Source organism: Gavialis gangeticus, unplaced genomic scaffold (assembly GCF_001723915.1).
Source record: "Gavialis gangeticus isolate Ggan-Ray unplaced genomic scaffold, GavGan_comp1, whole genome shotgun sequence".
NCBI lineage: Eukaryota > Metazoa > Chordata > Crocodylia > Gavialidae > Gavialis > Gavialis gangeticus.
The window spans coordinates 152,791,618-152,805,221 of record NW_017729025.1 but is presented as its reverse complement, the minus strand read 5'-3'; the positions used below and the strand labels follow the sequence as shown (position 1 = coordinate 152,805,221).

Here is a 13,604-nt window from a genome sequence, read left to right as displayed (position 1 = left end):
ATGCATAACATTGATTCTGTTGCTTTAACAAAATGAACCAAAGCTGGTTTAGAAACCTACTGCATATACAAAACATCCAGAATTTTTTTTTTTTCCTTCTTGCCAGAACAGTTGTATTAGTGAATCTGAGGGCTAGCTGACATTCTGTGTCAGACCACGTGTGCCTAGTTTTGTGCTTTTCCACAGGTTTTGGACTCTACATACTTAATTTTCTTTTTAGTCTTGGGGTTTTAGTCTTGTCTCTTGCTGTACATTGACATAGCTTCCTTATAGTTTGTGGAGGTAAGCCAATTTCTGCTAGCTGAAGCTCCATCTCCGACTATCCTATGGCATAGTCTTACAATCTGCTGCTGCCTTATGTTGTCTTTCTGTCCTCAGGTGTCTAGTTTTTACTGTACCTCTTTGTCTGGGTACAATGCAGGCCTTAACTTTTCCTCACAAAAGCTTTCCTTCAGAGGAAAAGGCTACTAACGAAATAGAATATATGCTAACTCCACTCTCTGAGTGGTTGAAAACCTATTATAGGACCTTCTTAGATTGTGTATTAAGAGCAGTAACAAAAAACTATCTGCAGCCTAAAAACTGGAAATCTCTCTTTTTTCCACTTATGGATTTAGCCATATTTCTTAAATACTCCATGAGATCAGATTATGGGATTAGCCCCATGCTATGAGAATCCAGACTTCTAGCTGGCTGGCACAATTATATCCTTCCTCAACCTTTAATTCTAAAGTACAGGCCTGAGATGGAGTTAACATGCTAATTGTGTGCTTAAATACCTACCCGCTCTCTCTTCCCTCATAATCTATTTGTGTCCCCCTTTTCTGTACCTTCCCATTACTTGAGCATGAGTCCTAAAGAAAGTGCAAGCCTATTTTAGTGCATCAAGTAAGGTCATCATCTCAAGGGTACTCTTTATCATCTAATCTCAAGGTATTTGTATCTAAATACTACAGAGAGGCCAGAAGACTGATATGGATCAACTAACTGATATGGCATGTTCTTTTTGATGTCTGATCATGTGACTTACCATTTCTACCAGTGTTTCCTACAGAATAACCATCTGACAGGATGATACTCATCTTTGGAGTCTTGAGGCAGAACATTTAAAAGATCTAGTACCATGGTAGAGCTAGAGAAGCTCGTCTGGTAACTCGCCAACCCTTCTTCCTTCCAGCCTTTTGAAATAGTTCTATAGCCATAAGAAAAAAATCACTTTTTCCATTGTTAGTTACAGAAGCTGTATCAGCTTTTACCAGGCAACCTCTAAACAACCGAGTGTTTTTAAAAATATTTCCTTTCAAAACAAATCTAAGTTATTCCAAGATGGGCGTGTATGTGGGTAAGAAGTATTTAAAATGGCCCACTTCATAATAGGAGTTAGAAACCCGAAGTAAAACTTTAGTGATTCATACACCTTTGACAAGGTACTTTGTTCTTGACAGTATTCCTTTAAAACCATACCCCAAATAAATGTTTTTCATGCATTTGCCCAGATAACATGGCAGGCATGCAGAACTTAAGCTATTCAACCAACTGTGAAACAAATGATAGAATTAATCACTTAATGCTCTTTGTATTAGGAAAAGCATGTAGTTTAAAATACAACAGAGCAGTTTTAAATAAGCTTTCCCATATTCAGCAGTTTATCTACTGTGTCTGGGTAATAAAGTGAAAAGGATGCTTAACATATATAGATCTGTGTGACTGATGGTTCTAACTAGAGGCTTAGCATCTTTTCTGTATCTTTTAAAGAATTTTAAAGGGATATCAGCAAAAATGTAGAGAGGAACTTGGGCCCAGTAACAGCCTTACTTATCAAACAACCCAAATCTGAAAACAAGATTTTATTTAACTCATTCTTTGCAGTTTTGAATGTGGGAGAAGAATCTCTCAAACTGTGCCTTACACCAATAGCTGAAATGCAAGTGCCAAGTGAATTTTGCCAAGGGAAAAAGGGGCTTTAAATTGAAGGATTCTCCTCATTCCCAGTTTGTTTTCTAGGAGCTTGCTGGGCTTTGGGTGGGGGGAGGGAGGGGAGCTGTGTGGTATTATATTTCTTTTGGACCTATATTTACATACAGAATTAAGTTGCATTCAAGGTAGGACCTGCTGACCCTCTAATGCTTAGTTCTAGGGCATGGTTGGTGCGCAAAGAACTGTTAGGTTTCTAGTCAGTAGTGCATACAGGTACCAGATGCTGGGAAGAATACAGTATGAAGAGTTCTTTGGTTCTAGGAATCAATCCAAGTTCCTTTTGATATTATCGGCTAGTCATGGACTGAAGAATCCTCTGGTCTTGTCGTAGGAAGTCCTGACTACTGCTCAGTCTTTCCATCCTAAAAGTTGCTATGCATTCTGGCCCTGACCTAGCAGAACATTTAGGTATGTTAGCAGTACTAAGCATGCTAATAATAATCCCACTGATTTCAGTTACTTGTGCTTGCCTTGCTAGAGAGGCACAGAGTGCTCAGCATACTGAAGGATCAAGTCCATAAGTTTAGAGTCTCCCCAAACTAATATTGATGCATAACTCTTTTTTTCTGAAGCAATGGGAAGAAAGAAATACAAGTAACTTAGTGTGAACGTAGCCCTGTTTCTCAACTGAAATAGGATTATGTAGATATCATCCCCCTCTCCCTCCTCCTAAAGTCCTGGAATAAGTTAATGCGGGCTGATTATTTTTTATAACAAAATTTATTCAGAAGCTTATTGCCAGGAAAAGTATTAAAAGTACAGAAAACAACTTCTAGAAGCTGCCTGCTTGACCCTCTGGGATTACTGTAAACAACTGCCATTCAGACTTTAATTAAACTCCAGTTCTTGACTAATGGGATTTCATCTTTCACTGGTTTCCTTGGAAGAGGTTAGTGACTGGGGCAGAACTGTGGCCAGAAAGTGAAATCCCTCCCTGGCTGGTGTACAGGTGGCTTGTATATCTTTAACCCCCAATAGTCCCATCTCAGGCTTGCTGGTGAAGCTCTGGTCCATTTTGGGTCCAACTACTACTTGCTGCTCACTTTTCCAGAGGGGCATAATTCAAGAGCTTCTCAATTAGATCCACATGGGCCAGCAGCATTCTGCGGCAGCAGTATCTCTTTAAGCCCAGGGCATCAAGGGCATCCCTGAAAGCAAACAAAACACCAACTATTTATACAGTAATAACATTTTTAAAACAGCCATATATAATGCACTGATAACTTCTGAACTTGAAAGTAACATGAAGAGAAACTTTAGAGAAACTGGGCTGTTGATTTTAAAAGTTCCAGTTTAGCTATATCTACAGGGTTCAATTCAAATTGTAGTTTTCTTTTCCCTAGTTGCTGTTGACCAGGATGCATAACTAAAACACGCTTCTCTGAGCTTAATTCAGCAGCAGGGCACAATGCTCTTTGTGGAACTGTGGAATCAAAATGACGTGGATACTCTCTACATAACTTGTACGGGGTAAGTTTGTTTCATTCCTATGGGGACACAACAGTAATAATTTATACAAATGTAAATATTCAGAAATGCATAACTCTGAAAGTTTCTCTACAGTCTATGAACAATAAATATGAAATGCTGAACCCCAGTGATTAATGGACTTGGGTAACCCTTGACAAATGAGCATTCTCTTATGGTTGCAAATAAAATTTAGGATATGCCAATGCTGCAATTGTAAGGACCACCTATGTTGTTATTGAAACCAGGTTCCTTTGCTCAACACTGCAATTTGTACAGAGGTAAATCTATGCACAAACCTATCCTCTTTAAAGGAAATCAAGCCTTGATAAAAGGGACAGTGTTTTGACGTTAATACTCGAATAACATCCATATTACTGTTGGAAGCTTTCGGTATCAGATACTGAACAGTTTAAGATTATGGTGAAGGAAAGAAGTCTTGTTTACAGCATTAACTTGGGCTGATTCTGGATTAGTTTCCCAGCTCTCCCCATACTTCCTGGTTCCACTTTTATATCTATATAACAGTGGATAAGACTGCCTACCTCACAGATGCTAGAGGGCAAATCTAATTAAAGTCTATGCAAGATATTAATTTACAAAGATGTGTGACCAAAAATAATGTGGAAACAGATGAAATCTCAAGCATGAGCTATTCTTCCTCCAAATGCTAGTTCTGGCATATATGAACCCTTAATTCTAAAGACCGCATCCATGAGTTGAACATAACCACAAGCAAAAGGATCTAGAAAGACATTCATAAAAGTAACCTGTCTTACTTTCTCCCATACCACCTTCCTCAGTGGGATGAGAAGTTTTAGTTTAAATTTAGTTGTAGCTCATGAACTGAAGCCTTTATGCTACCATAAATTCTCCTACACACTTTACAATATTAGCCACAGTATCTGAACTTCATAGCACCAACCCAGATCTTAACTGTAGCCCAACCCCTTTCCAGAACTACTTTAGTAGCACTAAATATGGACTGATCCTATTAAATGTGACAGACTGTTAGCCTTGCATTATTTAGTGCTGTAACAATTCAGCATTATATTCCAAAATAAACTTCAAACAATGTGATACTGAACAGCAAGCAGAGGGTAACTTGATTTGAGAGTGCTTCTAATCATTCACATTTTATGAACAGAAGGAAGACTAGAAAGTCTGTATTGACATTTTACCAAGTTTCAGTTATCTTGGCTGGATGCTGCAGAACCTGAATGACTCTAAAACTGCAAAAATTCTGTTAAGTTGGGTAGCCAGTCCTATGTCTAGCAACACAGGATGGCTCCTATAGGTTCTATTAATACATCACTGTGTCTTACTACTTTTACAAAACAAAAGCAATTTTCACACAAATGGTATGCCTGAAGTCTGAGAAGCAACATCTATTTTTGGAGAGTTCTGACCTCCTGAGTCAAACTGTCCTTCTATAGTCAGAGCTGCAGGATACAAAAATTTAGCTAAACTTGCAAATCTGAACACTGTAAGCTCGGTGGAAACGGTATTCAGAAATACTAAGGCCTCAGTTGTTTCCCTCTCTTTCCCTAAACTTGCAACACCTTTTGAGAGAGGAAGGAGTAATTTTTAAGTAACATAAAGCCGTTTTTGCCACTATCAACTTCCGGAAACTGATCTGATTGTTCTATTTTTCCAATAAATGTGTCAGATGCAGTTAAAATCACTATCTGGCCAAAAAATTGTAAGAAGGCAGCGAGTAAGTTGGAATTTTATGTGGTGTCACTGCTGGTGGCGCACTGGAGGTGAGTTCACAGAAACCCTCCTTGCAGCTGAGGGCTCATAAAGGCTATGCAGTGAAACCGCATGGAAATTGCTGTGCACCAGGGTTCTGTACTAGTTCAGGATACCTTTTATCATCCAAATATGGCATTAAGGCTTCACTTAACTCAAGATTCTGTGTCAATTTGCCCTGCTTTTGATCTTAAGATGGTGTTAAGTTGGGGTCAGCAACCTATGGCCCACTGCATGAATCAGCAGCAAGGGTAAGGGACAGCTGTGGGGGTGGGGGGGTTAAGGCAGCAGCCCTTGGCACAGCAGGGCTGGGGTAGTAGCAGGTGAATTCAGTGGAAAAGGGGTTGCTGGCTCAGCCCACAAACCTTTAATAGTTATGCCTTTGGAGCAGCCTACCTTTAGGGTGAGTGGTGCTAATTTTGCCTGCCACCCCTGAAAGAGTGTAGACACCTGGTGCAAGTCAATTAACTTCAATAGGGTTGCTCTGATTTATATCAGTGCAAGGGTAAAATTAAGATCACAGTACTGAGCAGAAAACTATCCTGTCAAAACATCACATACAGGTCTCTGCCTCTGCCAAAATGACAAATGAAAGAGCTATGAAATTGAAGAACTATAATTCAGGATGCTGTCTAGAAGCTGAATGACAATAAGCAGAGTGCCACTGCAAATGTTTATGATGATAAACAGGTAATAAACCAGCATTACTTTAAAAAAAATTGAAACTATAATGGTCTTTCCAGGGGCCCTGTAAAGTTTAAACTGGCTAAACTAACAAAATTCATTAACGATGTTTCTGCAAGCCCAAACCCCAAGAAAGCAACAGGATTTACAAAGAATATTGTATGGGTTTCACTATATGTTTATATACTTTCAAAATGAAATGATCTGAATTGCAGGAAAACAGTCTTTCCTACAATTGTAGCAATAAACATTGAAGAAGCCAAACGGTTGGGCTAAGAATTCCTATGGGCTAAGCAAGGGAAGCAGGGTTCAGTTCTTAAAACAACCTGAGAGCTTCATAGTTTGTCAGAACTAGAACTCCTAAACTTTAAGCCCTATGGACAAATCTTACATGTTTCTTTGTGCTCCTTTTAATGGGAAACAGTGAAAGTGACAAGACTAAGATTGTTTATATTGTACTTGTGCCAAAACCCTAAGTATCTTTCTCTGATCTTTCATATCTACACCTATGCAATGTATCCTGGTAGGTTTTAATATAGAGAAGTGTGCTTTCCTGTCCATAAAGACGCTTTCAATGCAGAATATAACACTTCTCACCAGTGTCCAAACAGACATTAGGGAACAGTTGGCATAACTGAGACTTATCACGGAATGACTTTAGAGAAGCCTGCTTAAATTTAAAAGATACTTCTAGCTACCGAGCAGACTTGTAAATGTGAACCAGCAGTAGGATTATGGGCTACATAGGGACACATACTTAATGAGTCATTTCATCTGATCAATAATACTATATTTTCACCCAGGAATTTGAGATGATGTGCAATACTGAGTGCCCACCCTGAGATGCCTTTTAAGAGTCCCAAAGTAGATGCTTGGGCATCCAGCTTTACTAATCACTTCTGACCATTTTGCCTCCAGCTGTAGTCTCCTCCTGTCTCTCAACACAATTTTTCTGTTGCAGTTCCAATATAAGCAGCTGGCAAAGTTGAATTTACTCCCTGTCCCATGAATAGTTCAATGAGTGAAATCTGTTCAAGGTCCCAACTTAAGCCTAGAACTATATCTTGTGTTACATCACCAAAAGTATTATTGAGATGACCTATGGTTTAGCTACTGGATTCCTATCAGACTACAGTTGTGGCTTTTGCCTTGTGATTTTTTCCTAAGTAGCTATAAACAGATTTGGTCAGGATGGATTTGATTCAAATCAAATCAATTTAAATCACTGTGCAGGAAGCCTCAAGTTAATCATTGTTTTCTACAAAAAGTGCATTCTTTTTGTTTTGATATAACCTTAATACATATTCTTCACAACTCAGAGATAGATGTAGGTTTCATTTTAGAAGGCACACACTATATATGTTAAAGCATTGGTTTATTTAGACTTTTTTTTCAGATTCTGTTTTCTGACATAGCTGAAAAATTAATTATTATTTAGTTATTTTATTTACCAAAGCTAATTGAAGCAGATACCTGTAAAGTCACTGGAAGGTGAACTACCTCAAATTTACTAGATTAATCACGGATATTTAGGGGATATTTTTGCCACGCAGTACTAGGAGGATAACAACAACCATCACCAAAAACAACAAGTTTACATATTTTTTGAATATTTTTTCTTCAACAAGCATACACAAAACAAGCATATGTATTTTTTAATTTTAACAATTTTAGTTATAAATGTGAAATGTGTTTTTTAACAAAAATTAAATAGATTATTTCAGCCAGGTCAACATGAGAAACTTAAAATACTGGGTTATGCAGCAAACTCAGTTTTCACCGTCCTCTTAGAATTATAGAAATCTTCATAGACTGGAAAAGACGAGCTCAGATCACAGAGATGCTTAATGGGAACTTCTAGACTCAGTGCCAAGTCCCATTTGGGTAGACTGGTTTTCTTTAATCTTTACTAATCTATAAAAAAGCCTCTGGGAACCCCATAAGATTGGGCCCCCAATCCAGTCCATGGCCTGTTGTGACCTATTTATACCCTTTTTTCTAAAAAGGTTACATGAATATATTGTCTCAAATAGGGATTATAAATTCTAATTATATACTATTCCATGATGATATCTTTGAGCTTTAACATAACATATCTGAAAGTAAAACTATCTTTACAGAAGTTTATTTTTTAAACTTCTAAACAAAAAATTAAAAATCTGATTTAAATAAAAATCTTTTTTTTTTTTTTTTAAATCCATCTTGGACTTGGTGCAATTATCTCCAGAATGTCTTGCAGCTTTGATAAACATGAAGGGTATAACAGGACCGTTTGCAATATAGCCTCCCATCACATAATAGGAAAAATTAGGTACAAAATGGTAACTGAGTTACTGAACATTTTTTGATTTCACTAAGTGGGAGTGTCTTGGTACCTCTGGAAAATATCCAGCTATGTGTGCCCTTCTTCACTTTGTAGAGAAGTGAGAGTGGAGTGGGACTGGTGAAAACTACATATCTGGGAAAGATGCAACAGAAGTAGTCAAACAGCCAACTAGCATTCTGATCCTGCAAATACTTGGCTTTACTTGCTGTGTTCAGTCCTACTAAAGTCAATGCATAAGCACTATAAATCAGTAGAGGCCAACCACTTTTGCAGGCATGCCACAAATTTAAACTCCATGCTCCCCCTAAGCAACACTCCGATACCCTTCCCCTGCCTGATCTATTGCTCTGCTTTCTGTTCCTTGCATTATCTGCCACTATGCTATACTGCCCCATACAGGTTGTCTGTGCCACAGGATGGACACCTAGGAGGTACATCACTGCAGGATCAGAGCCAAAAAAACCTTTTTTTTTTACACAAACTTACCCTTCTGTATATTCTGCTTGCAACAGTCCAAGATATGCCTCCCATTTATTTCCGACTATTTTGCCACAGGTGAAGCATCTGACTGGGATAATCATTTTCCTGTAGCAACTGTCAAAGCATTTAAAATACTATGAAAATTCAAATTTGGAATGCAGTTGATGAACCTATAAAAATTAACTCTATGCCTTATTCATGCATGACAAAAGGGAAGTGGGAAATTCAGGAGGGAACACAGCTGGGACAGTCTACTCCACAATGCAAATACAAAAGGAAAAAGGGAAAAAAACTGGTGGGGGCGTGTTTAGTACTGGTACTGTGAAGTCCAATGTCTCTTATAGTAGAACAGAAGTACTTTATACTGCATCATCATCAAAACTGATGGCTAAAAACAGACAACCTTGTAATTTGGTAGGTTCATCTGGGTTATGACTGGCATCAACAAAGACTGATCACAGGCATTTACACATAAGGTTTAAATGGCAATTAATGAAAATTAGCTGTGACTTCAGAGGCAAAGCACTCATTTGGCTAATCAATAGGTACTTCACGTGGGACAATAAGTCTGTCCATCTGTCAGGTCTGGGGTAGATAAAAATCTGAGTCAAGACTAGGATTAGTGGTTTGAGAGAGTATTCCTAGTTCCAGTTCAGAAGCACTGCTCACTCAAAGGGCTAAGTGGAAGAAAGCTGCCAATTAGGGAAACAATACAGCAGGCATCCAGCTCAAAGGCTTTTGGTTTCTCGAGAGGAACATGAGGGCACTTTACCCCTGGCTTGTCTCTACCTTCAGGACAGAAAAAGAATTTTCATAACACTTTTGGCATCTCCAATAAGCATTTGCAAAGTACACAGGGATTTATGATGTACTCTCTCATGCAAGATGAGAACAAGGGGTCACTTGTAGATGAAACTGGTAGGGTGTAAGTTAGAAAGGATTTCCTCGTGTTAGTTTTACACTCGGTGTTTCACTCAAGTGTGGAACTTGTTGCCACCAGATAGATGCTGTGGTAGCTGCCAGTTCAGCCAGATTCACAAGAGGATGGGACAAACTCTTGGAGGAAAGGGGGAACAGGAGCTAGTGAGCACAGGCATCAGGGATACAGCCTCTGCCTCTGAGCTTCCTCTATCTGAAATGCTGGAGGCTGCAAGTGAGAGAAGAACAGCAGGAACAAAACCCTGGTCATGCCCAGCTCCCACTCCCTTTCAGCATCTACTCTCTGCCCGTGTGAAACAGGCTTATTTGATGTGCAGTAAGCAAAGGCACTAACTTTGTTTTTTGCCAATGGGTGCTTTCAAGTGTTAAAGAAAAAAAAGCAGCACTTAAATTTAACTCAGTGCATTCCTGTGCTGAGCCCAGCACAGGTCCAAGAGGCAGCTCGTTACTTCAACCTGGCTCTGCAGCGTCTGTATATATTGGGCCCTTTAGCGGGGCTTTTTTGGCACTTCAATCTGATAGCCCAGGGGTGGGCAATTATTTTGGGTGGAGGGCCACTTCCTGAGTTTTGTCAAGCCACCAAGGGTCACATGACAGGCAACCAGGCGCAACTGAATATTAATTTTCTAAATTTTTAGGGGCCCTGTGGGCCAGATAGAATAGCCTGGCAGGCCACATCTTGCCCACCTGTGTGATAGCCGATTGAATCAGCTTTAGCTAAAAGCACCAAAAAGCCCTGCAGAAGTGCCTGATCTTTACAAATGCTCCAGAGCCAGGTTGAAGTAATGTGCTGCTGCTTCTGGTTAAGCATTTTTTCTTTTTGGTGTGTGCTTGAACCCTGGAGCACCCATGGAGTCGGTGCCTATGGCTGTAAGAGCATGGACTTCAGCCCATCGTGAATTGCTATAAGCTGCCCTTAATAAGGCCAATGCAAGCACGCGAGCTACTTTCTTGGGGCAAATAAAAAGAAAACAGGAAGGGGAGTGAGGTTCTAGGTTAACAAGGGAGTGGGAAGGGGATGCCAAGCAGAGCCCACTGGGCTGTGCCTGCTGCCCCCCAAACAAGTCAGAGGAGCCACTTGTGGATGCTGAACAGTGAAACTCTGCCCGCAGATGCAAGCGGAAGATGCCCCACATTTGCCTGCAGTTCTCCCCCACCACAGCCTCCTTCCTGGTTGTGTAGATGGTCAGGGATCCTGGGGCTCAGCAGGGTGTATGTAACAAAATGAGGTGGGGAGGGGGAGACGTGCAGTCAGGCTCTAGAGGGGGCGGTGGCAGTGAAGGGGCAGTGGCCTGGCATGCTCCAGGGCATGAGTGCCAGGGTCACCCTCTGCCGGGGGGGGGGAACACGAGCCCGCTTATAACATTTGCAGAGACACAGCATGAGCGACACGGGCCCCATGCTAAGCGCTCAGCAAAAAAGGGGGAAGCAGAAAGCCTGCTACTGGTGTACGCAGCCCGGTGTTGCCAGGGTGTGATGGGAAGTCAAGAAAAGGGCTTGCAGCGTGCGGGAGTTTTTCAGCAAACGCGATTGTTTTGAGCTTCCCATGCGATCATTTCCTATTGAAGATCGGGGCAAAGCTGGCACGGCCTCACACCCCGTCCGCAGGGGCAGAGGGCCCAGGCCGTGGCAGCAGTTGCGAGCCCAGAAGGGCGGTGCAGAGGCCCCCTCCCCACCACGCGCCCCCGCGTCTAACGGCCCGCGCTGGCTGGTCCCGTCCCCGCCCTGCGAACGGAGGGGAGGGGAGGGGAGCAGCGGTTGCCCCCGGGCGTGCAGGGGGGCAGTCCGTCCCTCCCCTCCCTGCCACCAGGGGAGGCAGCTCGAGGCGACCCGTTACCTCGGCGGGACTCACGCCGCCACGCGCCACTCCAACCGCCCCGGCTCTTCCGTGGGCCGTACCACTTCCCCGCGGGACGGGGGGGAGTGGGGGAGGAAGGTGAGTTCGCTCGGCTGCCGCGCAAGGGGAGGGCGGGGAAAACGAATGTTTCGCTGTCTCCCGTCTCCCCCCGTGCCTCGAGATGGTTCATTCCGGGCGGACGGCGTCCCGGCGGGCTCAAGAGAGCGGTGCTCGGGGCGGGTTCGCGTTTCGCGTGCGCGGCGGGGCTCGGAGGCTGGGAAGCTGCGGCGGCAGCAGCAGCAGCAGCAGCAGCAGCGCCAGGTATCTGCTTCCCGCGCGCTTGTTGCTGCGCTGCGCTGCGCTGCCCCGGACTCCGCGCGCGGCAACTGGTGTCTGCAGCGCCGGGAGCCCCCGCGGGCAGGGCGGGGGTAGGGGGGCGCGTCCCCATTTCACAGGCGGTGAAGTTGTGTTACCCCCTCAGCTTCGCTTGCACTCGGGGGGACAGAAGGGGGAGCGGGAGGAAAGGGGTATCGCGAGTGCGGGGCAGCGGAGCCGGTCGGACTGGAGGATGCAAGTTTCGGGGGTGCCGGCGGGTGCAGCCGTGTTGGGCGAAGGTAGCGCCTGCCAGCTGCGCACCACCGATGTCAAAAAACGCGGCAGCCTTAAGTCCCACCAGCACATTTTTCAGCTCAACCTTAAGCAGGTTTTTGACGTCTCAAGTAATGAAGATACATCTGCGAGCGCGTCCCTACCACTGACAGGGGGTCTGCACCACTGGTGGTGCGCGCACCGCAGGCTGGGAACCGCTGGTCGAGGGGCATCGGCAGACCAGGGTCTGTGGGTCAGTCCGAGACCTTTTTATTAGCTCGGCTCTGAGAGGCGGAAAAATTCTTCTTTGCAAGCTTTTGGGCACAAACGCCCTTCGTCAGGTAGCTGAAGCAGGATATCTATGCTTGAAAGCTGTTAACGAAGAATTTTTCCAACTCGGAGTCGGTCTAATACAAAGTATCGGATTGACCCTCAGACCCTGGTCTGGAGGCTGCGAGTGGGAGAGGAAAGCCCTGGGTACCCCCAGCTCCCTCTGCCCACCAGCGTCCGTGCTCTGCTTCTGTGTGGTGAAGGGCTGGGATGAGCTGTTGCAGGAGAGGGGCATCGGGAGCTCCTGAGCATGGGAATTAAGGGCACAGCTGCTGAACTGGAGCTTCATAGACATGAAATGCTGGAGGTTTCCAGTGAGAGAGAAGCTGACGGCAGGGTGGGGGAGCCCTGGTGATCTCCAGCCCACTTTCCCTTTTAGCATCCGCTTTCTGCCCTTGTGTGATGAAGAGATGGGACAAGCTCTTGGAGGAAAGGGGCGTTGGTAGCTATTGAAAGGAGGAGTCGAGGATACAGCCTCTGACTCTGAACTCCCTTGGTCCTAAAGGCTGGAGGCTGTAAGTGATGGGGCAGGGAGCCTGTATCGTCCCCAGTTCACTCCCATGCAGCATCTGCTCTCTGCCCCTGTGAGATGAAGGATTGGTACAAACTCTTACAGGAAAGGGATATTTAGAGCTACTGAGCATGGGAGTTAGGGGCACAGCCTCTGAACTGGGGCTCCCTAAACCTGAAATGCTGGATATTTCCAGTGAAAGAGGAGCTGTAGGGGAAGGGGAAAGCTCTGGTCATCCCCAGTTCAGTTTTCCTTTCAGAATCCACTCTCTGCCCTTGCTTTTTCTTTAGATTTAACTTCATTTCCAGGGCCAAATCTTTTCTGAATTCAGCTGCAAATTTTGACTGAGCATAGCTCAATCATTCAAGTCTGTGTGGGTGAGGCAGGGATGGGACACTGTTGCAGGGAAGGGGCATCAGGAGCTATTGAACATTGGAGTCTGGGATACATCCTCTGACTCGAACTTCCTGGATCCTAAATGCTGGAGGCTGCAAGTTAGAGAGAGTGGGGTGAGGGGCTGGGAGCCTGGGTCATCTCCAGCTCACTCTCCCATGCAGCATCTGTTCTCTGCCCCTGTGTGATGAAGGGATAGGACAAGCTCTTGCAGGAGAGGGACGTTGGGAGTTAATGGCACAGCCTCTAAATTGGAGTTTCCTAGACCTACAATGCTGAAGGTTTCCAGTGGGAGGAAAAATTAGTGGGGGGGGGGGGGG

General features: G+C 43.8%; 1 protein-coding gene across 1 annotated transcript; it reads right to left on the bottom strand.

The window, feature by feature from the left end:
• Positions 1-2,678: 2,678 nt before the first annotated feature.
• Positions 2,679-11,535, bottom strand: POLR2L (RNA polymerase II subunit L). The gene is made up of 3 exons (XM_019519773.1): positions 11,463-11,535; positions 8,693-8,800; positions 2,679-3,125 (listed from the first exon to the last, which is right to left on the bottom strand). The coding sequence occupies exons 2-3, from the start codon at positions 8,785-8,787 to the stop codon at positions 3,017-3,019; spliced, it is 204 nt and encodes a 67-aa protein (XP_019375318.1). The 5' UTR covers positions 8,788-8,800; positions 11,463-11,535; the 3' UTR covers positions 2,679-3,016.
• Positions 11,536-13,604: the final 2,069 nt, after the last annotated feature.